Here is a 23,122-nt window from a genome sequence, read left to right on the forward strand (position 1 = left end):
CTTTCCACGGTATATATCACATACATATTCACCTTAATAATTATTAAATTGATGAACATGATACGTAAGTGTAAGTAGCGATACTACATTTTCCTAATCTGTGCATAACCTTTTCCTGAGGGTTACACATACGAAAACTTTAATTGAAAAAACAAATAACGTTACTGGTTCTGCGCAGACAGAAATAATTAGCTAAAAAATTGATAAAACGAAGACAAATGACCCGCAACCAAGCGTATCGCTGGCAACTTCTCCTTAATTGAAGTGTATCTTTTTTCTGGAGGATGAACAAACGAAAATATCGGTTGGACAAACGAAAATATTTGTTGGACAAACGAAAAACATTAGTGAACAAAATATGGAGGGACACGTTTGTTAAGAAAACCTTAAAAAAAGGTCTATATAGGTGTATTGACTTCAAATGGCTTGTTTGTGGTGTAACTTTTTTCTGAAAGGTGGACAAATGAAAATTGTGGATGGACAAACGTGGACAAATCGTGGACAAACGAATGTAATTTGATTTTTATCAGAATTTGCATTTGGGGGTGCTAACTTCACTAAGCTGGGTGGTTAGTGCTCATTTGTCTAATTGAAATCAATAAAGAAAGGGATCGACGGTTTCGGCCAAGGCAATCCGTCGGGCGGGAGTTGGATTCTTCCGTAACCGGTCTTCGAAAAGTGAACCGGTTTCTTGTGTAGCCGGCCACGTAATACAGGGCACGATTACGAGGGGCCACGTCGTGACATTGGGCGCGGTACTTTGACGGCCGCGGCTGCAGCCCTGGCTCATTCGGTGAAAGTCAGCCTGTACGGGCAGGTATGTAACCGAATGCGCGAAACTAATTACGAGACCTTAGGGGCTCTCGTAAACAACGGTAAAGGGTACAGAAAACTGGAAGGCTTCGCCAAAGAAGGCCTCGAAATATTTCTTTATTAACGCTCGGACTGCGGGACGACGGTTTCAGCTGAAATTCTAAGAGGCGTACAAGTGGAAATTTTTAAAAAATGTCAGCTTATAGAGGATGATAAGACGGAACTTTTTTGTATTTATAGTTTATTTTTAGGATGTTTAGTTTTAAAAATAAAAATTAAAAAGTTGAGAGACCTTCTTTCTGATATCTCAAAGTGGTTTGATCCTGTTACTGTTGTTTTAAAGAAAACAAAACAACAGTCGGACAATAGAATTTAGAAAAAATATTAACTTATAGAGGATGATAAGGCGGAACTTTTTTTATATTTACAGTTTATTCATACGACTTTTAGTTTCAGAGATATAAATTAAGGACTTAGAAGACCCTTTTTCATGAAATTCAATTTTTGCAACGATCTTCTAACTTTTCAATTTACGTAAGAAATAATACTTTATAATATTTTAAAAATTATCTAGTAGTAGTAGTATTTAATGGGTCCAAACACTGTCTATGTTGCAGGTGTGTGGGTGTGTTTGCGACAAATTGAATTTGAAAAATAACAAACTTTAAAGCGCTGTAACTCGGTTAAAAATGATCCGAATTAATAAAAACAATAACCATTATTTTCTATTCAATATCAGTTACAATTTTCATTCGGACGAAACAATCGAGTTCCATTGAAAAAATGGTCACCATGAATAAATATCGTAAGTGGCGCCATGAAAATTTATAATTGAATCGATAACTCCATTTTCTGTTCCCCTCGGAACCACGAAACTTTTGTTTGAAACATTTTTTCCTAAAACAACATGTTTTCGAGTTATTATGGTGTACAAGTTAAAATAGGACACCTTGCATGTATTATACAGGGTGTCCCAAAAATATTGGAGTTCCTTGAAAGGGGTGGTTCTAGGGATGATTTGAAACAATATTTTCGCTAAGGAAAACATTGTTTCAATCACCCTCCGAACCATCCCTTTCAAGGAACTCCAATATTTTTTGGACACCCTGTATATTGGTGGCATAGAAGGTTTGTCAAAATTGTGTCGAAACATTTCCTTGAAGCATTTTTTGTTACAACCCCATGTTTTCGAGTAATTACGTTGTCCAAGTCAAAATGGGACACCCTGTAGAACCGCCTCGTGACAAAGGTATCGAAATTGAAAGTGCGGCGACGCGACGGGTCTTGTACGATAAACATTACGTGCCTGCGTATAAAAACGGCTCCTTTCTTCCTTGAACGCCGCACGACCTTGCCTCGCCTTTCATTTTATACGTTTTCTTACATATTTATCAAGAGCGGCCCAAATTATCGCTGCTTTATTCCAGACGACAATTGCGACCAGGTCCTAAGCGAGTCGTGAAATTTTCAAGTGAAAATGAATTGCACGGGTGATATTATGTAAGTTGACCCCAACGTGGTCCACATTTTACTCGTTTATTGCAATTAGGGGTTCAGCGTTATTCGATATAATAATTTACTTTTGGAAAGGGACGCTCGAAAGGCGTGATGGAAGATTGTGTATGTAATTGAATACATATGGAATTGTATATGTAATTGAATATATATAAATCGGACAGTGTAAACAATTTTTTTTTCATTTTCTTAATTTTTTGGTATTTTTTAAAACCCCTCAAAAGTCCATTCCTGATAAATTTTGAGATTTATTTATTACTGCTTCAAAAAATATCGAATTTCCAAGAAAACCTCTCTTTTTTTGTTTCATGCTCATAACTTTCTTAATAATGGTCGAAATTTAATTGTTTTTTTTTTTAATTTTCGTTATTAGATGACCTTTACAGAAAAAAATACAAAAAAAATATTTAAACTGTTTTTAATCGAGATTTTTGAATTTTAAGTATTCAATCGTGTTTTTAAAACTGTGTGTATGTTTTGATTTTCTTGAAGACTTTCTATTTTAAACTCCTGTCCATCCTGCAACTTTTAAGCCCGGTCCGGTAGTAGGCCTTCCATAATTACTATTTTTGTTCGATTTTTAAAAATTAAAGAAACTTTTGTTCGCTATAAATTATTATCAGTACCGATTTTAACACTGTATACCTTTTTTGTTACTTATTATAAATTGATTTCGATATTTTTTTGTTCTGAGTAGGGATTTTAAAATTTCGACACTTAAATTAGGGACACCCTGTAGAATTCAATGAATTATGAGAACGTCGACCTTTACATTGGGTTGACAAGTGAAAGGGCTGATACTTAGCCCCGAATGAAGGTGAAGATAAAAGGGACAGGTGTAGCAACGGAGAAGTATTACGCAACCTACTTTTTGTTGCATTTATTACCTCCATACTCGCAATATTCTACCCCGTTTTGCAATAATCTCTCCAGCACCAACAAAGAAAGATGGTAAAAAGTGATCATTGTTTCAAAAGTGAATTTTTGGTTGTCTCCGACATCTACATTATTGATAAGTAGACTTCAAATTTTTATACGTTTATAGGAAATTTGAATCTAAAAGAAACTGCAAATGCACATGGTATGTAATAATATACAAAAATATTGAGAGTAAAGTATATATATGCTTGAAAAAAATCATTCTACTTATCTTTGGCACAGACCTTGTATTACGAGTATAGTCTAATAATAGTGAAAAAGATAAGCCATGTATTAAACAAAAAGGAGAAATTAATGGGAAGTTCTGATTGATAACAGCACAATCTCCTAGAATCTAGGACCTAGATAATAGAATTAAATTCTTCCATAGAGCAATAAAGGAGATTATACCTTTCTTAATCAGACGCCCTAGCCTACTCTCGTCTCATAGTGCACGACTGCACGTGTGACAGTCTGACATATTAGCGAGCGTTACTACTGCAACTCCCTCCAATATTAAATCATCTCACTAGATTCTGACTGGATCATTAGACGTCACATCGCAAAAACTTCAAACTAGTTATACTACGGTGTATGTAATAAACGCGGTGATTATGCATAATCACCATTAAAGTTGGTGAATGTGATAGATTCCGGAATATTCATCAAATTTACCGACAATTTTATATAATTCTTAAGTCGTAATGGAAAATGTTATAAAATTGTTAATGCATATGCTGTCTATATGGAAATACTGTCTGAGTAGGTTTGGGGTAGCAATATATTGGTGAGGGTGAGAATATTAAATACTGTTAAATGTAATTCCTATATTAAATGTAACAACTATACTCATTATAACATAAGTCACAACTACATTGCGGATTTAATACATTTATAGAAAATTTGAATTTGCAAGAAACTGTAAAATGCACATAGTACCTTAATATCAGCAGTTCATTCGAGTCTCTCCTATACACTCCAAATTCTCGAAAACTGAGATTTGGAGTAAATGCTGTATCACGTTGATTGCACTGCGTCGCCCATATATAGGTGATAGTTATTTTCACTGAAGAACAAACAAAAATTAATTCTGAAAGTTGAATATCAAAGAAAATGAATTTGAATGAATTATTTGAATTTTGATTATGGTTTCAAAAATAAATACCGCAATAAACGTTTGATTATGCAGTTACCGATAGTCTGTAAACAAAATTTAAACACAGTAGAAATTTTCAAGAGTATTAGTCTGGCAGTCAACGTAGTATAGAAATTCAATGACTTATAAGAACGTCGACCTTTACATTGCGTTGACGAGTGAACGCAATTCATACGATCATCAACAAAGGAAGGTGGTAAAAAAATGGTCAATTTTGGGTTGACACCGATGTCTACATTATCGATAAGTAGATTGCGAATTTTTATGCAGTTATAGGAAATTTGAATGTGCAAGAGACTACAAATGTTATGCAATAATATAAAAAAATATTGAGAGTAAAGTATCTGTATATGGCTGAAACTAGAACAAAAGGAACTGGACAGTTCCTATTGAAAATTGTTTAATCGACAGTTATACAGGGTGTCCCAAAAATGTTGTAACACCTTGAAATAGGTGGGTCGGAAGGTGATTTGAAACAACTTTTTCCTTAGCGAAGATGTTGTCCGAGGTTTCGTTGTGGAGATATTAACAGAAAACACTGGCCAATCAGAGCGCGAGTATCCCGATGGAGCGCTCGCGATAGCGTTTGAGCGCGGCCGCCTAGCGCGTAGCCACGCCTACTGCTGGCGCTCCAACGGCATCCTCGCGCTCAGATTGGTCAGTGTTTTCCGCTAATATCTCCTTAACGAAGCTTCGGACAACATCTTCGCTAAGGAAAAAGTTGTTTCAAATCACCTCCCGAACCACCCTTTTCAAGGTGTTGCAACATTTCTGGGACACCCTGTATTTCATTTTTGTTCGTGAAATTTTAAGTTTATTTAATTTATTTAAGAAAAATTAGTTAAAGCTATTAAGTTGATCCTAATTGCAGCCATAAAGGGACATCTTATTTATATACAGCGAAAAATTCAAAGTGTGTATTCTTGAAGGTACATACTTTCAAATAATTAAAAAAAAAAATATTCAATAATATAATATAAAAAAGTATTGAAAATAAAGGATATATTATAATGTTTCCACAGTAAAATGAACAGCTTTTGAACAGCTTAATAAAACGTCTCCACATTTTTTGAGAGACCATAGGAAACATGTTAAAATAATTCAGAATTAGTTTAATAAATACTAACTGTTGGAGAAATAATTTCAGAGGTTGGTGTTGCTTCTATTAGCAAAGGTGGAAACACTGAAACAAAAGAATATATGCGAGTGTGAATGTATCCGGGGCAGACCCTGTATGAATGTTAGGACGAACGAACGAACGTGTATTTTTGGTTAAGAGTAAAAACTGTAAAACGTGGTTTGAGAACCTATTTCATATCAAAGAGCATTGTGCATAATAATTGCGGACACCGAGTGCAATTTCAGTGTATCAAATTAATTACAAAGCAGAATATATTTTCTTTATATTATTTTCAACGAAAGCTAAATAACTGCGCACGTTTTTATTTTTTTCCTCGCTAAACCTCAACACTAACTATTTTAATATACCTTGTATTTTAATAAACTGCTGAATTACCGTATAATGCGTAGTTAAAACGCCTGCCCTGCCCTGGGTCAAACCGTGTTAACATGGTTGCGTATATACGCGCATGCGCCGTACGTTTCTTGCGCAAACGGAGTGCGCGTCGCTTCGTAACGAGAGCTTGCGTAACCACGGGCGTCGATTAATCGAAGCTCACGGATGAACGTGACGAGTGATCGATCTTGCACGTCTGTGACATTGATCGACGTTATTCGCGACGCTTTTACTTATTACGCCTATGCGCGGTCAGGTAGGTCGCGCGACGTAACCGATTGTGTCGTCGGTATAGAAATTACGAGGACACTGGCCCCGCCGTGAACTTCTACGTAATCCAGAAAGAAACGGCCCCGCGGATCCATGTGAATAACAAATAAATCTTTTCCCCTTTTTTCCTCGATGCAAATGTCGGTAGCGACGAGACCAACGGAATGAAAATACTCGGACGCAATAATAATATTGCAACATTGCAAATTGGGAATCCGAGTATCAATATTACAACGATTTGAAAATACATTAATGTAACCAATTGGTTAACTTTCGTACTGGAACAATTTATGATTTGTGTCTGAAGTAATTAAGGGGTTACACCACTTTGGTTGTTTCAAAAAATCGATTTTTTGGTTCCACACAGTACTTTCTATACATATGTAAGACAATTTATCCTTATTAATAGGAACAGACAAAATAACCTAAAGTAATTGTGTTGCTCTGAAGAACAAAGTTTTTATTTATCCTAACATACATTTACATTTGTACATTTTTACATTATAACTACCCTATCCTACCTGAAAAACAAAGAAACGACATTAAAAGTTTATTTACACGGTTTTGTCGATCCTTTAATATTGTAGCCCTTAATCTTTTCTTCACACTGTTTTCCACTTTTTCGTTAGTGTTGCTTTCGTGTGATTATTTTTAAAAGCAGCCGGTCAACACCTACTTTTTCTTTACACATATACAGGGTGTCCCAAAAATATTGTAACACCTTGAAAGGGATGGTTCGGGAGGTGATTTGAAACAACCTTTTTCTTAGTGAAAATGTTGTCTGAGCCTTCGTTAAGGAGATATTAACGGAAAACACTGACCAATCAGAGCGTGAGTATGCCGGTGGAGCGGCCGCGGTAGCCTATGAGCGCAGCCGCCTAGCGCGTAGCCTTCGCTACCCCGACCAATCGGAGCGCGGCCATCTAGCGCGTAGCGTATGCTACCGCGGGCGTTCCACAAGCATACTCGCTCTCTGATTGGTCGAGGTAGGGTAGGCTACGCACTCTAATTGATCAGTGTTTTCCGTTATTATCTCCTCAACGAAGCCTCGGACATATTCGCTAAGGAAAAAGTTGTTTCAAATCACCTCCCGAACCACCCCTTTGAAGGACCTCCCTGGGACACCCTGTATACGAAAATGATATCCCGATAATTAGAAATCGATATCAACGAACAGTTTCGAACATTAGAGAGGAGCGCATCAACGTAACGAAAACTTTGAAAGCGTTTTTCTCGAAACAGCATTTTCAAAAATCGATGGTCACTGTAGTCTCGGGAATTTTGTTGGTAGTACTGATCACCCACGAGAGTTAGTTTTAGTTATCTTTTGTTTTAATAAGTTGGTAGGTTGGCACAGTTTTATGATATCAGGTAAGTTTTATGTTCGACGTTCTCACATATATTCTTCTTCTTTATTATCTCTAATAAATATAATTATATAATAAGAATGGGTTTATACATCCTGAAACTCTCCATCAAATTTTCAATCGATCGACTCGAATCTCTTTTTATGTACTCATCATATGTTTTTTTTAGTGAAATAGGTAAAATTTTATTGTTATATTAATATTTGTATTTTTTTGTCCAACATTAACCGTAATTTTAGGCTTTTGTGTGTTTTACTTTGAAACAATACAATTTTATTGAAAATGTATATTTTTGAAAACAACTATGTATTTCACTAATTTTTGGACTAAGGAAACTAATTAATTTTGTTTCACTGTTCTAGCTTGAACCTGATTTGAATTATCGTGCCCACCGCAAGATCATTTATTTTTTAGACGTTCCACTAAATCGTTTGAAAAAGATTTTGTAAAATTGAAAAAAAAATAAGAAATTATAATAAAAAGTGTAAATAAAATTGTTATCGTTTCAATAAAAATTCTTTAAGGTACATATTATTATATATCTAAATGTAGTTTCATTATCAAATATAAAGTTAATGTATTAATTTAATGTATTTAATTAAGTTTGTTATAAAATGAATCACGCACAAACCAATGTCTACTTTTGGGATTACTTTAATATTCTGACGCTTGGAATGTACTAGTTAAAGTAGAAATGAAAATTAAAATGATTAAATTTACCTTTATGTATTTGTTATTTTATAGACTGGTATTTTTTCTTTTTCCATTTCTACTGTTCTTGGAATACGTAAATGTAATTCTCAAGTAATTTTCAATTTGTCGGTTCTTTATTACAAAAATTATGATTTCTACACGGAATTTGAGTAATCAATGTAAATCGAAAGATAGGTATATAATATTAATGTCCCATTGCGCGTTAAATGTATCTTCTCCAATAAATATTCGTGAAAAAAGGAGTCACTTTTACTATTTACTATTTTTTAATAACTGAACTCAATATCTTAACACTTTATTTACCGGGAGCCTATTTATAGGCTTTTTAACTGCAGTATTTAGCTATTCGAATTTATTTACTGTGTTGATGGTTGTCTACTTACAATGTTCAATGTTTGGAAACAGACTTGGCTTTCAATGTATCTAGTAACAGTATTGAGAAATTATTATCAGCTTGTATTGGCACATGCTAGTATAGAAAATTCTTTTTTGAATTAAAGACTGTTTCTAAGTAGCTCGGTAGATAAAGTGTTAATATAAATTGTCCCTTAATTAGTTCGTCACAAACAAAATTGCAAAGCGTCAAAGTAAAAATTGCGAAGTGGTCAACTACTAAAGTCACTCGCTGTATGGATTTCGCAATACGACAGTGGCCCGCATAATGTTGAAAATTGAGACCACCAATTATCAATATGCAAAGCACGAGCGAAGAACTTTTTCTCGGAATTGGTAGAACTGGAACGGCTGCTCGAAGAGGATAACGAACGAGATACGAAACCAAACATTTATCAGTTATCGTCGCTAGTAAAAATGTCCAAAAATAGTACATTCGTTGAATTTTGCGCAATTGTACAAACAAAAATTTATTTCGGCCAAGTTACGTGAAAATAGAGTTCTTGGAATTGTAAATGCGAAATGTGAAAACGAGGAGACCGGTTTTAAGCAATCTTGAATAATTTACAAAAGTAAATGGTGCAGCGCAAAATTACTCGAATACTTATATTCACGAGTGTATGTAGATACACATTTATTACTTCGTGTATTTTATAAATGTAGTATGAAAAAATTAAACAGCTTGTTTAATTATGTGGCTTGTTACTTCGGATCACAAAAAGAAGTTGATGCAAACGAAAATATTAAATTATAAGGAAATTTCACATTTAACGTGATATTTATATAATTTATAACTTTAATTGATATTTATATTATCTTTCACTGATTGTACTTTCTTCTATCGTTAGTCGAAGTAATGATCGAAAATATAAAACAAGTTATCTGAACTTTAATGTACTCCACTGTAATCGATCGAACAGTAAACTTAAATTTAGTTTGGTGTTTGAGTATATACATTGTACACTCATTACATACATAAAGTAGTTCAACTCGTTACTTTCTCATGAATATTTCATTTCCTTGCGAGATGTAATACTCCCACGAATCTCGAAAGAATCAGAGGTAGTTGAAACTTTACTCGAACGAAAAACGGCGAATAAAATGAACGTGCAGGAATTTGTTCGCAACTCTGTTCCATTAAACATTCATTGGAACAAATGTTTATTCCTCCATCACGAAATACAATTCTCCACTTAAAATTAAAATCTGTTCGTCTTTTATTCGCCACTGGAAACATTCGCGAGATTATTTGTCAAATATTATATACTTTACAGATAATACAAACTTTACAGATTTCTCGGATAAAGTACGCTGATAACAGAGCTGAGAATCGTTAAGAAATAAATCACAGGAACTCGAGTACATAAACCGGCTACTCCGCAGGTGATCGAAAGCGAGATTTATTTCGAGCTTTGTAAGTCAAACATCGATATCAATTTTGCGGTCGTGTGCGATAACAATTCAAATTAAAAATAAAAAAAAACATTTCAAAGAATTGGAGCGGCAGGTGCGTAAGAGATGGGCGCTGCGTATGCCAAAGGCGAGGAATAGGAAGACGTGTAGGCGTAGGCGAAGGGGTAGTTGGCGTAGCTGGTGATGACGTTTGCTGGAGGTAGTCCAACCAGTCGTTGAGCAATGGGCACCTGCACCGGGGCAGCAACAGCCTTCACTGGTGCATCTTGTTGTTGTTCCTGTGATCGAGCCTGCTGCAGTCTCTGGGGTTGCTCTTGTTCTTGTTGTCTCCTTCCTTGATCCAGCCTATCCTGTTGTCTCGATTGAATCTGCTGCTGCAACTGCAGTCTGGACTGTTGTTGGAGCTGCTGCTGCTGCCTGAGCTGCTGCTGCTGCTGTTCCCGTTGCTGCCTCTCGAGTTCGCGCAGTTGTTGCAGCTGTTGTTCCTGTTGCTGTCGAAGCTGTTGGTCGCGCGTTGTCGGCGCAGCTGCGACCAGGGGACCGGATCTAGCTTCAACGACCTCGACGTCAGAGTCTGGTCCAGCAGCGGGGATCGCTGGCGCTGGTGCAGGTGGTGCAGGGAAAACAGGTGCGCCTGCTGCTGCTGGAACGATGCCAGGTGCGTAGGACGCCAATGGGGCAGCAATGGCAGCCAGAGCTGTGGCTGGTTCCCGACTGACTACTGCGTTGAATCCGTTTATTGGGTCTGCCGTGTATTCCACGATGCGACGGGTACCGTCTGCTTCAATCAAGCTGTAGCTACCCTGCACTATGTCGCCGTTCCTAGTCTCGTACTGAGCCTTCGAGTCCCCTGTGACAGCATCCTGGACGTCGTACGCAAAACTGTATTGGGGAATCGCGTCCAATTCCTCGAGTTTCGCCGCAGGCACGGCTCCCACGACGGGAGCAGGTACTGCTGGCAATGTGGCCACCAAGGCTCCCTTCGTAACAGCCGCCAAGCTTAAGAGTACGACGAGCTGAAATTTCAAATTACCTATTAGTACCGTTTCACGTAATTACCAGGCGTGCATGTGGCTTTTCTAGAATGCCTAAACGCTTTAAATGCGGAACGTGAGACGCTAGACTTTCACGAATTTAAAGGTGCCGAATTAGTATCGTCTCCGCACACACAAGACTCTCCGCAATCCTCCTCGGTGCTTTCCATGCTCTTACCTGTGGAATGCCGTAATTGTCGAGAAATGGATGATTTACCTTTTAGGCGCGGCTGAATTTTGCGCGGGGATGTTTATTTGTATGGCAGAGGTCGATGCGAATTACGTGGAAGAAGTAAGCCACTGTGGCGCATCGTTAAGTAAGATGACATTCGCGAAAGTCACTATAGTGGTGTCATTGTATTTTATAAATGTAGCATAAAAATAATTAAATAGCTCATTTAATTATGTGGCTTGTTACTTCGATCACAAAAAGAAGCTGATGCAAACGAAAATATTGTATCGATCAAAAGAAATGTCACATTTCCTAAGAGGTTAAGAGTGCGCGCCACTGTTGCCAACCATAGAGAACGATTGCGCTTGACCGGTGATGGGAAAATCCCTAGGCTTCGAATAAATCTGAAGTTTGCCGATGTGTTTGTCTCGTTTCCTCTTTTGAACATTTTACAAAGAAGGAAACGAGAAAATTTATCGGCAAACTTCAGATTTATTTGAAGTCTAGGGTTTTGCCCTTCACACTATAGTGATGTCGATCCTGAGGGGTTAAGGGTGCGCCACTGTTCCCAACTAGTAAAGAACGATTGCCCCCGACGCAAGTTAAAAAAAACCCTAAATTTGGCTTTAAACCCCCTACATTCTTTTTCCCCCCTAATATGCTTTATTTATTTATTTATTATATTCCTATTTCATTCCCGTGTTAATGAGAATGTATAATATCCTTATTTATATGTTATAGGGATAATGGCTTCCTTTAGTTGGTAACTAGGTTTTGTGTGTGCGTTGGCAGGCATGTATGTGAGTTATTGCTTATTGTTAGAGCAAACTGGATAATGTATAAGCATGGTCGTAAGATTTATATTATACAAATAAATATAATACAAAATTATAGAGTAAAGGAAATGTTATTAATGACGTCCGCAAAAGAGAAACGATAATAACAACATTATACATTATACAAATTAACATAAGCTGTAATTTATAAACTATTTGTCGGTAACGTCTTGATATTTCTGTACAATTCAGAATCTTTCATACAAAAGATACAAAATTTTTCTTCCTAAATTAGAATCAACAATATTAGTTCGTAGTTTTCGATAATATGATAAACAAATTGTATAATGCAAAAAACGTTATAGAATTTGTCTAAAAATTCATGTAATTTTACTAACTTTCACGATATAACAGAAGCAGGAAGAAATCTCTGGAACTTAATGAACCAACATTATTTCTCAAACAATCGAAATCTCGTAAATAATTTTGTAAAAATTACAAAGAAATCATATTTACATGCGTGCCATTGCCAAATAATAGTCCTACGAAATCTTGAGGTAATTGACTATCTAGTTTACATGTTTTCGTATTTGGGGTCCGATGCGACTGGGAAAATATTTGAGCTCCATGTTCTATAATTTAAGAACATCTACTTCTTAACAATTTACTTCTTCTTAACATATTTTCGTATTTTGATTAATCATACATCTCCTAAACTAGATGGTCAATTAACTCAAAATATCAACGGTGAACAACTACCTTAACGAATGGCGCTGACATTAGAAAACCCCTAAACAAATTCTTCTACGAAATTTGTTCCTCAAAAATTCCCCTATACAATTTAAACCCCTAAAAAACACCCCGTTAATACGTTTTCCCCCTAAATCTGGGGACAAACCCCTCAAGTTGACAACAGTGTCCTGAGAGGTTAAGGGTGCGCAGCAGTGATGGGCAAAACCCTAGACTTCGAATAAATTTGAAGTTTGCCGATGCGTTTGTCTCGTTTCCTTCTTTGGAAAATGTTCCAAAGAGGGAACGAGACAAATGTATCGACAAACTTCAGATTTATCCGAAGCCTAGGGTTTTGCCCATCTCTGCCTTCTCTCTCCAATGATGCTGTGACAGACAGAGATGGGCAAAAAACCCTAGGCTTCGAATAAATTTGAAGTTTGCCGACATGTTTGTCTCGTTTCCTCTTTTGGACATTTTCCAAAGAAGGAAACGAGACAAACACATCGGCAAACTTCAAATTTATTTGAAGCCTAAAATTTTTCTCATCTCTGGTCATTTTAGGCTTTTGTATGTTTTACTTTGAAACGATACAATTATATTAAAAATGTATATTTTTAAAAACGGCTATGTATTTCACTAGTTTCTGGACTAAAGAAACTAATTAATTTTGTTTCACTGTTCTAGCTTGAACCTGATTTGAGTTATCGTGCCCACCGTGAAACCATTCATTTCTTAGACGTTCCACTAGATCGTCTGACAAAGATTTTTGTAAAATTGAAAAAGACAAACAAGAATTTATAATAGAAAATGTAAATAAAATTGTTATCGCTTCAATAAAAATTCATGAAGAAGAAAAAGATCTATCTATCCTTGCGAGCTTCTTATTTTTTTCGCAATTGTCGCTGAAGTCACCTCGGAGTTTAGTTCCGACTCCTGCGCACCCTTAAGGGAGGAATCGAAAGCCAGCGCGAAAGGGTCGAGATGCCATCCGGAAATCCGTACACTATGTAGCTGCCGTTCGGGGTTCCCCTCGACCGGTGGATCCCCGATGCGAATTAAGTTCGAGGACCGCAATTGATCGCAATGCAAACATTGAGCTCTATCCTAACTGGAGTGTAAACAACTGTAGGAAGAAGTAGAGGCGACGAAGGTCCGAGAGAAATGCAAAATGGGTGGTTCCCTATAGCAAATTTATTTGTAGAGGGGGAACAAACGTACGCCGTAACATAACATACGCGAGCATCGCTGAGTATTGTCGAGTGAGTTACTTTCAGATTCTTTTCCGCATAAAATTAGATAAATACAATATAAATTGAATTGTGACAAATAATAAAATTTAGGTCTATACCAAGCTGTATATATTTGTATGATCTAAATTATGGTATGTAAATTGTGTATACTATTTCATTATTGTGTCATTATTATTAATGTTTCTATCGTTTTATATATAAATAAAAAGGAAATAATGTTCAAATCTGTAAATAATTCCTAGAGTGCCGCGAAATTCAAATAAAGAGGAGTCTGTTCTCCCTCCACACATAAATTTGGTATAGGATAATATTAGTACCGGAACCACTCATCTTGCATCTCTCTCGGACCGGCTTCTCTCTCGCAGTTCACACTCCAGTTAGGATAAAGCTCAATGTCCTTAACACATTAACACATTAAACGCCACGTCACCCATATGACCGTCACCCTTTTTACTAAAGAACTTCAACAAATAATTTAAAGAACTAACTATTGATGAAAGCAGGTCTGGATAGTATTCGTTAATTTTGATGAGAATTAAAAAATAAGTAATACGACAAATATTAGATTCTATAGTTTCTAATTGTCTCTAGACGAAATTTTAGTTCTGGAGACTTCCATGCAAATGAGTGTGGCAGTCAACGTGTTAAGGGAGGAATCGAAAGCCAGCGCGAAAGGGTCGAGATGCCATCCGGAAATCCGTGCACTATGTAGCTTCCGTTCGGGGTTCCCCTCGACCGGTGGATCCCCGACGCGAATTAAGTTCGAGGACCGCAATTGATCGCAATGCAAAGCCATCGAGTGTCGTATCGAGGAACGCTTTCCTTACCTTTCCAGCCATGTTGATTTGCAAGAGGATCGCCAGAAGACTGATGGTTCAGAGTAAGATTCCTCGTACTTTTATACAGGTGATGACCGTCGTTGTTTTCGTGTCATCCGTCAGCAATAACCGAGCTATTCCTTGCACCCAAACTCGCGACCAAGACACCCGTTCTACACACGCATACACACCGCCCCCACTTACTCTCCCCTTCTTTCATTCGAAAGAATGAATCCGCCGAATCCTCTTTGTTTAGCCATCGGATTGACCTCCTCATAAACGTAGCCGTGTGTAACACGGCGACGACAACGATGAGCATGCCGCGCTTATGTTTCTTCATATCGCATACACGCGACTTGTATGCCAATACGTCGAAGATACATAGGAGCAACCGGCTTCGAGGTCGTACGACGAAACCGCGAGCAACGCGCCACGGAGCTGACCAACTCGGGCTAACCCTCCACCTTGGCGAGCAGTCTACGTTGCCAAAAGTTCGACTTGTTGCGCGATCGTTATCGATTAACATTTACGTGACGCTACGGCGATGTTCGATCTACGCCCAGCGGGTACACCATACGTTTCTCAACCCTTTGCTTGGCCGCTCATGGATGGATGGCACGCTTAGAGATGGAAATGGTTGGGGAAAAGCGAGAAAATTTGAAGGGTTTTTAAGTATTTGGCGAGGAAAAGGGGTGAGGAGTTTTGGAAATTTATGGGTTTTATATGTTTGTGAGGAATGGATGGAATATTTATATGAATATGAGAGAAATTCGTTTGTATGATAAGTTTATAACAAAGATATTAGAAGTTTGTAGAAATAGGGGGGGGGGAGGGACATTCATGTACATTGTTGTAAGTTTGGAATATGTGGAAGGACATGTAATGGAGAGTTTGGAAATTTATGCATAATACTAGTATAGATAAGAAATGTATGAAAAATCTGTAAAAATAAGAAAAACTCATGTTCTCATTCTTTCATAAGTATATGATGAGTCCATGGAAAAGCTGTAATGGCTTTATGCATTTTATATATTTATAACATACATACATCATGCATTCTATAAGTTTCTAATAAATGCATGAACAAATTTATTCTTCACTTTTATTTTCTTGAATAAATGAAAAAAGTATTAGTTTCATTAAATTAAGAATGAGAATGACGTGTTATATGAATAAATCTGGCCACAATAATTTTTCAGATATATTAATGAATAAATCTTGAGATTTATTCTTCGTACTTTATTCTCTATTCTATTGTATTGTACAAAAACTGCTTTACGTATCAATCAAATGATCAACTCCTTCAAGAAGAAGGCTTGCCTTAAGGGGATTAACCCAATTGGGGTATTGGTTGCACGAATACATTCCCAATTCAGATATATTATAGAGTATATTTCCATTATTTCTCTATAATAAAAAAAAACATTTATCATCACCATAATTAGGCAAAAGCATTATAAGTAGACTGAGGATCTTTATGCATTTATAGGAAATTTGAATGTGTAAGAAACTACAAAATGCAAACAATATGCAAAAATATAAAAAAGATTGATAACAAAGTTCATGTTATAATATTTGCAAAATAGAATAAATTCCTATTTAGGTTCAATTTTTGTAGATACGTTTGCCAAGATTTTATTTTGCATAAAGATCCGCAGTCTAATTATAAGTAATTGGGAGAGAAAAGATATCTTCTTAGAGGACAGGAGATGACATAAAATATATGAAATTTATAGACGTGTTTCTAAACACTATGTTAAAAAGAAAATGATCTTACTAGTATTTATGTATCTTTAAAAGTAACTATGAAAAAGTTGTTTGTGTATACTTCTTTAATTATACCATCATACGTATTGAAGTAAAAGCAGAAAATAATATTATATGACAGATCCAGAAGCATTGATTAATACAGAGAGATATGCAAAAGTTTGCCTTTGAACTCCCTTTTGTAGGATTTTAAATTTTAGTATCATATTATCATATCATTATCATATAGTCATAAATATTCTAAATAATTAAAATTACAATAATTATTTATCCACACAAAATAGAGAAAATTGGTAATAGCCTGCCATTGAATACAGGAGTAGTAGTAAATAATATACTAAATAATTAAAATCCAGTAAACAATATTTAGTAACTACGAGTACCTAATAAGAAAAATTATTATAGTAACGACTTCTTTAAATTCATACAATTCTCACGGTGGACATATCAATATTTTTATGCGATATTAAAAGTGTCTGATGCAAAACGATATTCTATTCTCTGGTACCGAACCATCCAGTCGACATTAATTCAGATTATCATTGAAGTACTGAAAACTATTTTGTGGTATTATTCCCAACGTTGTTTATAGCGTTACTCTTAGAATTCATGATGTGTCGATGGTGTGAAAACGTACTAGTTGGGAAAGCAAAGAAGGGACACAATGAGCGTATACATAAAATTCACTCCCTTTCGTAATTTCGGCGGACAACCTCGAATGACGCTGTTTGATGTATCGGCATACAAATGATGCGACCACTTACAATTCGATTCCACTCAAATTTCAAGCGTAACCGAAATTAACGCAATACCAGTAAACCAATATTGGAAAGAAACATGTGTTTCTTTCTTCCTTTCTTTCCTTCTTTCTTCTTTCTGTCTGTCTGTCTGTCTGTCTGTCTGTCTTTCCTTCTTCCTTTACTTCCCTCTTTCTTTCTTTCTTTCTTTCTTTCTTTCCCTCTTTCTTTCTTTCTTTCCTTCTTCCTTTCTTTCCTTCTTTCTTCTTTCTGTCTGTCTGTCTGTCTGTCTTTCCTCCTTTTCTTCTTCCTTTACTTCCCTCTTTCTTTCTTTCTTTCTTTCTTTCTTTCTTTCTTTCCTTCTTTCTTCTTTCTGTCTGTCTGTCTTTCCTTCTTTCTTTCTTCCTTTACTTCCCCCTTTCTTTCTTTCTTTCCTTCTTTCCTTCCTTTCTTCCTTCTCTTCTTCCTTTCCTTCCTTCCTTCCTTCCTTTTTTCTTTCTTTTCCTCTTCTCTTCTTCCTTTCTTTCCTTCTCCTCTTTCTTTGTTTCTTTTTTTCGCCCCTTCTTCCTTTCTTTCCTCCAAATGAAATGAAATATAAAACCTTCCAGAAGAAAGTAATGTTGTCATTTTAATAGAAAAACAAAATTATCTATGACATAAACACGAAAAATCAGCTAAATACCTTAAGAAATATTAAACCTACAAGAAAATGTTTGAAACAAAAGTTGGGCATCTTTTCACGTAGAATGTGATTCCGAATATTAGTAATAATGAATATTAGTTCTCTTAAAAATAACTAATATCGATCAATATTTATTATAGTTAGATATTACAAAACTAGGAAACCAAATCAGTAATTAAAATAAAAAGTAAACCTTTATTTTCGTATTAATTAATCTTTTACATATATTGGACGTGCCTATTTGCATGTTTCAACTTTATGGGTGTGTTAAAAAATACTACGAACTTGCGAAAACCAATATTGTTCATCGAGTCAGAGTCAAAGAAAGTTGCCAACCACAGATCTACAAAAAGGAATTGAAAGTCTATCATAAAGCATTCTAGATACATGTTACAAATCAAATTTGTTAATTAATAACATTATAAAATCTTAGGGATGCAAAATAAATAACACTTTTTACATTTAGCCTGTAATAGACAGTCTCGTACGACAAGCAATATTGCAGTACGTCACAGGAGTATTACCAATATTACAGGAACATTACAGCAATATTACCAATATTGCAGGAACATTGCAGCAATATTACCAATCATGCAGGAATATTGCAGCAATATTCTCGCAACATTGCAGCATTACATTCCGTGTGGTACATTAAAGGAAAACGCAGATGAAGGGTAAACAAATCTGTTTTACAAAAAAACTTTAATACAAACGTGTAATTACAAAATCGTTACAATATGTACATTATGAGATGACTAGTCAAGCATAAACAAAAGCAAACGTATCTTCCTCCGAGTTACAATTGAATAATATCAACATTGCCATGGGAGATGTTGGTTATCGGCAGAGACGGGGAAAACCCTGGGCCTCGAATAAGCCTGAAGTTTGCCGATATGTTTGTCTCGTTTCCTCTTTTGAACATTTTCCAAGGAAGCCCGTAACTTAGGGACTACACTATGGAAGAGATGTCGAAGAGATTGAGAGGGAAGATGAAAAATAGAGGCAGATGCAGTATGGAGATGCAACCAGATGCAGTATAGAGTGGAGACAGCGATGGCCTTGAGCAGATAACAGATTTTGGTCCAATGCTGGTAATCCTTAAGGGTGGAAAAGGACAGGAGCAACCTTGACAGCGGGTTTTATGACCGCCACCGGTTCCCTGTGCACAACGGCGTTGAATCCATTCAGAGGATCCGCCGTGTACTCGACGATCCTCCTTGTACCATCAGCCTCGATAAAACTGTAACTGCCACTGACAACATCGCCATTCCTTGTCTCGTGTTGGCTCTTCGAATCCCCGGTTAGGCTGTCTTGTACGTCGTAGGCATAAGTGTACTGCGGGTGAGGATCATAATTCAGGCCTGAATCCACCGGCGCGAACTTGGCCACTGGCAAAGCTGGCACGGCAACTGCGGCACCTCTGCACGTCGCGAAAACTCCAATCGCCATCAGGATCATTACTTTCTGCAACGTAACCAGCCAATAATATTAATAATAATAGAATTGTATATGTATGTTACGTACAGATTCTGAAAATGTTTTTCTAGGCCTTTAAGATTCACATAAGCAGTGTGTCAAAAACAGGATTTGTATTCATTTCCTTGGAAATGGACTGTATATATTCTCAGCTAGTTGTGAGTTGGCTTATTGGTATCTATTACACATAGTAAACATTCGATGAAGTCCTCTACGTCCATTGTTTAATCATACAATTTTAAAACTTTATATTTAACGATCAGTGATAAGTAATTATAGCTTTGTATAGTATTTTCATAATTCAATTATATCTGTACATTAAAAAAAAGAGTCATATGTATAAAATCAAAAACTGAATTACTCAATGTAACGTATTTGCTGTTTCTCAAAACCATTTCTTTTATTTTACTAAAAAGAAAGAGCATTTCATATAAGTTTGTTTTAAAAATGGAGTAAAATTGAACGTCAACCATTTTGTTGTTCTATCATATGAAACTTCTTTTATCAGAACTCTTTTGTCTCCCAATTCGTCCACATAACGAAGGCACTACTGAATGTGAAAGCTAATGAAACAAAGAACCAAATGTCATTCTCACCTTGATAACCATGTTGATCGAGTACAATGTAACGTTATGGTCGAACGAAAGTGAAGAAGGGAACTGACTGTTCGGGTTCCAGTGACAAAGGTATTTATAGGAACCACAGGGTGGTCGTTTGTCGTACGTGAATCGATGCTCATCGCAGCCCTCGATGCATCGCAAACAGCCTCGAGAACTTTTGTACGTGACACGCCTCCGTCGTCGAAGCAAAAGTTTCGCTCTCGTTTTCGACTCTCCACATGTGTGCACCGAGGGGGACAGCTTTCAATGTCTCCAAAGCGTACTATCCCCCAAATTACACGGTACTTTTTGTACAAAATAATCGACTTCTAAACGTAGAAACTGTTAAAAGCAAAGATTTCCAACTGACAGGAATCAAATATTGCCCGAATACAGTCCAACAAATCTGAAAGACTACCCGTTTACTATTACTACCCTAATACTATGCACACATTACTTATAGAATTGTATATGTATGTTACGTACAGAGTCAGAAAATGTTTTTCTAGGGCTTTAAGATTCACACAAGCAGTGTGTTAAAATTACAATTTGTATTCATTTTCTTGGAAATGCACTGTATATATTTTCAGTTAGTTGTGAGTTGACTATTTATGCTATTGATACACATATTAATAAAATAAAAATAATGTACGCATTGATGCACATATTTAAAACTGGTTAAGGAAAGTAATATATACAGATAAAGAACACATTATTAAACGCCCAGTCGATCTGCAAATATAGGTCTACTATATTTCAAATATATTACAATAAATCTTTTCACTGTAGGTGATTTACTTCGTTTAGAAATAAATCTGAAAGACTACTCGTTTATTAGTACTACCCCAATACTATGCACACATTACTATTCATGTTATTGATACGCATATTAATCAAATTAAAATAATGTACGCATTGATGCACTTATTTAAAACTGTTTAAAGAAAGTAATGTATACAGATAAAGAAAATATATGCAAATATAGTTCTACTCTAAGAAAATCCCCTCTGGATCTGTAAATTGCGCATAGAGCGCCAGAGGCCATCTTCTTAAAATCTTACAATCTATTACATAAATTAAACATTTGATCAAAATATCGCAATATTGAACACATTAAAACTTTTCATTCCTAATGTCCTAATTTCTCACTCCAATTTCTACGAATACGATCTTTAAATTCTCTTCTGAATCACTTCGCCATTTTTTTTTTCATAGAATCAGTTAAAAATTCTAGACGTCCAGAATAATCGTTCATATAAAAATTTATTTTCAATCTTCGAGTTACTGGAAAAAAGGATAAGCATCACGAAACGTGTAACGTTAAGAAAATGGAGATAAAATCGGTCAATAATTCTTCCTGCTGACCACCGGTATGCTTTCACTGTTACGTAATTCGGTGTAGTTTTAAGCCCAGTTGTAAGTGTAACGTTTCCGTCATGCGAGACACAAAGCGCAGAGAATACTAATCGCAAGCAGCCTGAGACTATGCGCTCAGGAATGCTTGCATTTCGCTTTCAAATTTGATATTATGGTCTTCGGTCTTCTGTGTACCAGCTGATATACAGCGTATAATTCATGGCACGCGTTACTAGTTGCATAAAATAGAATTGTCTTGATTCAATAACTTTTTCCCCTTATTCGGTATTAGCCATAAAACGTTCTTCTTTTTTTTAACCACATAGATCTTGTAAACTACATACAATAACATGGCTTAATTTAAATTTCCACAACGCATGAAAAGTATTAATAGCATTTTTAAATAATACTCATCATATATCTGTGGAACCATTTACGGATTAGGTTTTTTGAAGTTTTGTAATACGATTACTTCCTGATGATTATCAAACTATACAATGATATTTAATTAATTACAGTTACGTGAAACTGTTTAATAAGACTAATTTATGCGTAATTTTTTCAGTGTTACTAGAAATCATTTTTCCTGATCAAATGATGTATAAATTAGAGTTTTTCTTCAATACAAATATATCTTTTGAAAATTAAGTCTTGTCTAGGACTCATTGATACAAGTCAATATTACCTTTATTTTAGACCATACACAGTTAATATAAAAACACTTATATTACAGTTTTATATTTGTAAGTGTATAATGTGGTATGAAGCAAAGAGGGAAATTATACTTTGTCCAATTATTTTATTACTAAAAACGATAAAATTTTTAAATTATTTAAAAATAATACAAGGAAAGTTCTGGAACAACGTTGCTACTTTATTTAAAATCATTCGTTACTCAGTAAAATGAAATTGTTTTTAATAAAACTTATTTCATTATTATATAGAAAAGGTTTACGAGGATTTGTAAATATCTTATTAGGCTTTATAGCAGTTTATCATATAAACAGGAGTATAGATTAAAGTAAGTAATGTTTATACACCATAAACATTCTATATCGTCATAATATTAGGGCCATGTAATCTTCTGTCTTTTCCTTAATGGTGTTTCCTGAAATAAATGATAGTTTTACAATTCATTTTTATTGAATTAATCCATGAAAACGAATTCATTAAAGAACAGTGACAAATATTGTTTGTAATATAATCTGTATTAATACTTTATCATTATTGATATCATTTATTTCCATTACACTAATCTATTTATAATTATATAACTTTTAGTACTGTTGTATACACATAAGTAAAAATACATACATCAAGCTTCTCACTATTGAGACATTTGTCACCACTTCTGCAGTGTTTGTTATTATTTGAATTATATAAATGTATTTTCTTAGATGTACATCTTAAATCGGTCGTAGGAGACTTCGATTTTGTTGTATAAGGAGTTTGAAGTGGTTTCATTCGATTAATATTTTTGCTTGTATCATTCATACTACTCCTATAAAAAATGTTACGAGATAAAGAAAATTGATGACATTGAGCAAAATAATACTTGATTAAAGAGTTAAGTCATACCAATGATTTACTAACAAAACTGTGTATCAAATTTATTACTTTTTAAACAAGTTATATATTAAAAACATAA

The 23,122-nt window shown here is 35.4% G+C and overlaps 2 protein-coding genes across 3 annotated transcripts; both read right to left on the minus strand.

The window, feature by feature from the left end:
* Nucleotides 1-6,639: 6,639 nt before the first annotated feature.
* Nucleotides 6,640-14,991, minus strand: LOC128875665 (alpha-protein kinase 1-like). 2 transcript variants are annotated; one of them, XM_054121458.1, is made up of 2 exons: nucleotides 14,867-14,991; nucleotides 6,640-11,091 (listed from the first exon to the last, which is right to left on the minus strand). In XM_054121458.1, the coding sequence occupies exons 1-2, from the start codon at nucleotides 14,876-14,878 to the stop codon at nucleotides 10,150-10,152; spliced, it is 954 nt and encodes a 317-aa protein (XP_053977433.1). In that variant the 5' UTR covers nucleotides 14,879-14,991; the 3' UTR covers nucleotides 6,640-10,149. The 2 variants fall into 2 exon arrangements, 1 of the variants encoding a protein (XP_053977433.1); XR_008456864.1 differs by lacking the exon at nucleotides 14,867-14,991 and adding an exon at nucleotides 11,327-11,602 and having other exon boundaries at nucleotides 10,951-11,091.
* A 3,408-nt stretch (nucleotides 14,992-18,399) lies between these two features.
* LOC128875666 (larval cuticle protein A2B-like) lies at nucleotides 18,400-22,543 on the minus strand. The gene is made up of 2 exons (XM_054121459.1): nucleotides 20,116-22,543; nucleotides 18,400-19,507 (listed from the first exon to the last, which is right to left on the minus strand). Exons 1-2 carry the CDS (start codon nucleotides 20,125-20,127, stop codon nucleotides 19,142-19,144), a joined length of 378 nt encoding a protein of 125 aa, XP_053977434.1. The 5' UTR covers nucleotides 20,128-22,543; the 3' UTR covers nucleotides 18,400-19,141.
* Between the last annotated feature and the right edge of the window lie 579 nt (nucleotides 22,544-23,122).

The sequence above is a fragment of the Hylaeus volcanicus genome, chromosome 4 (assembly GCF_026283585.1).
Source record: "Hylaeus volcanicus isolate JK05 chromosome 4, UHH_iyHylVolc1.0_haploid, whole genome shotgun sequence".
In the NCBI taxonomy this organism is placed as follows: domain Eukaryota; kingdom Metazoa; phylum Arthropoda; class Insecta; order Hymenoptera; family Colletidae; genus Hylaeus; species Hylaeus volcanicus.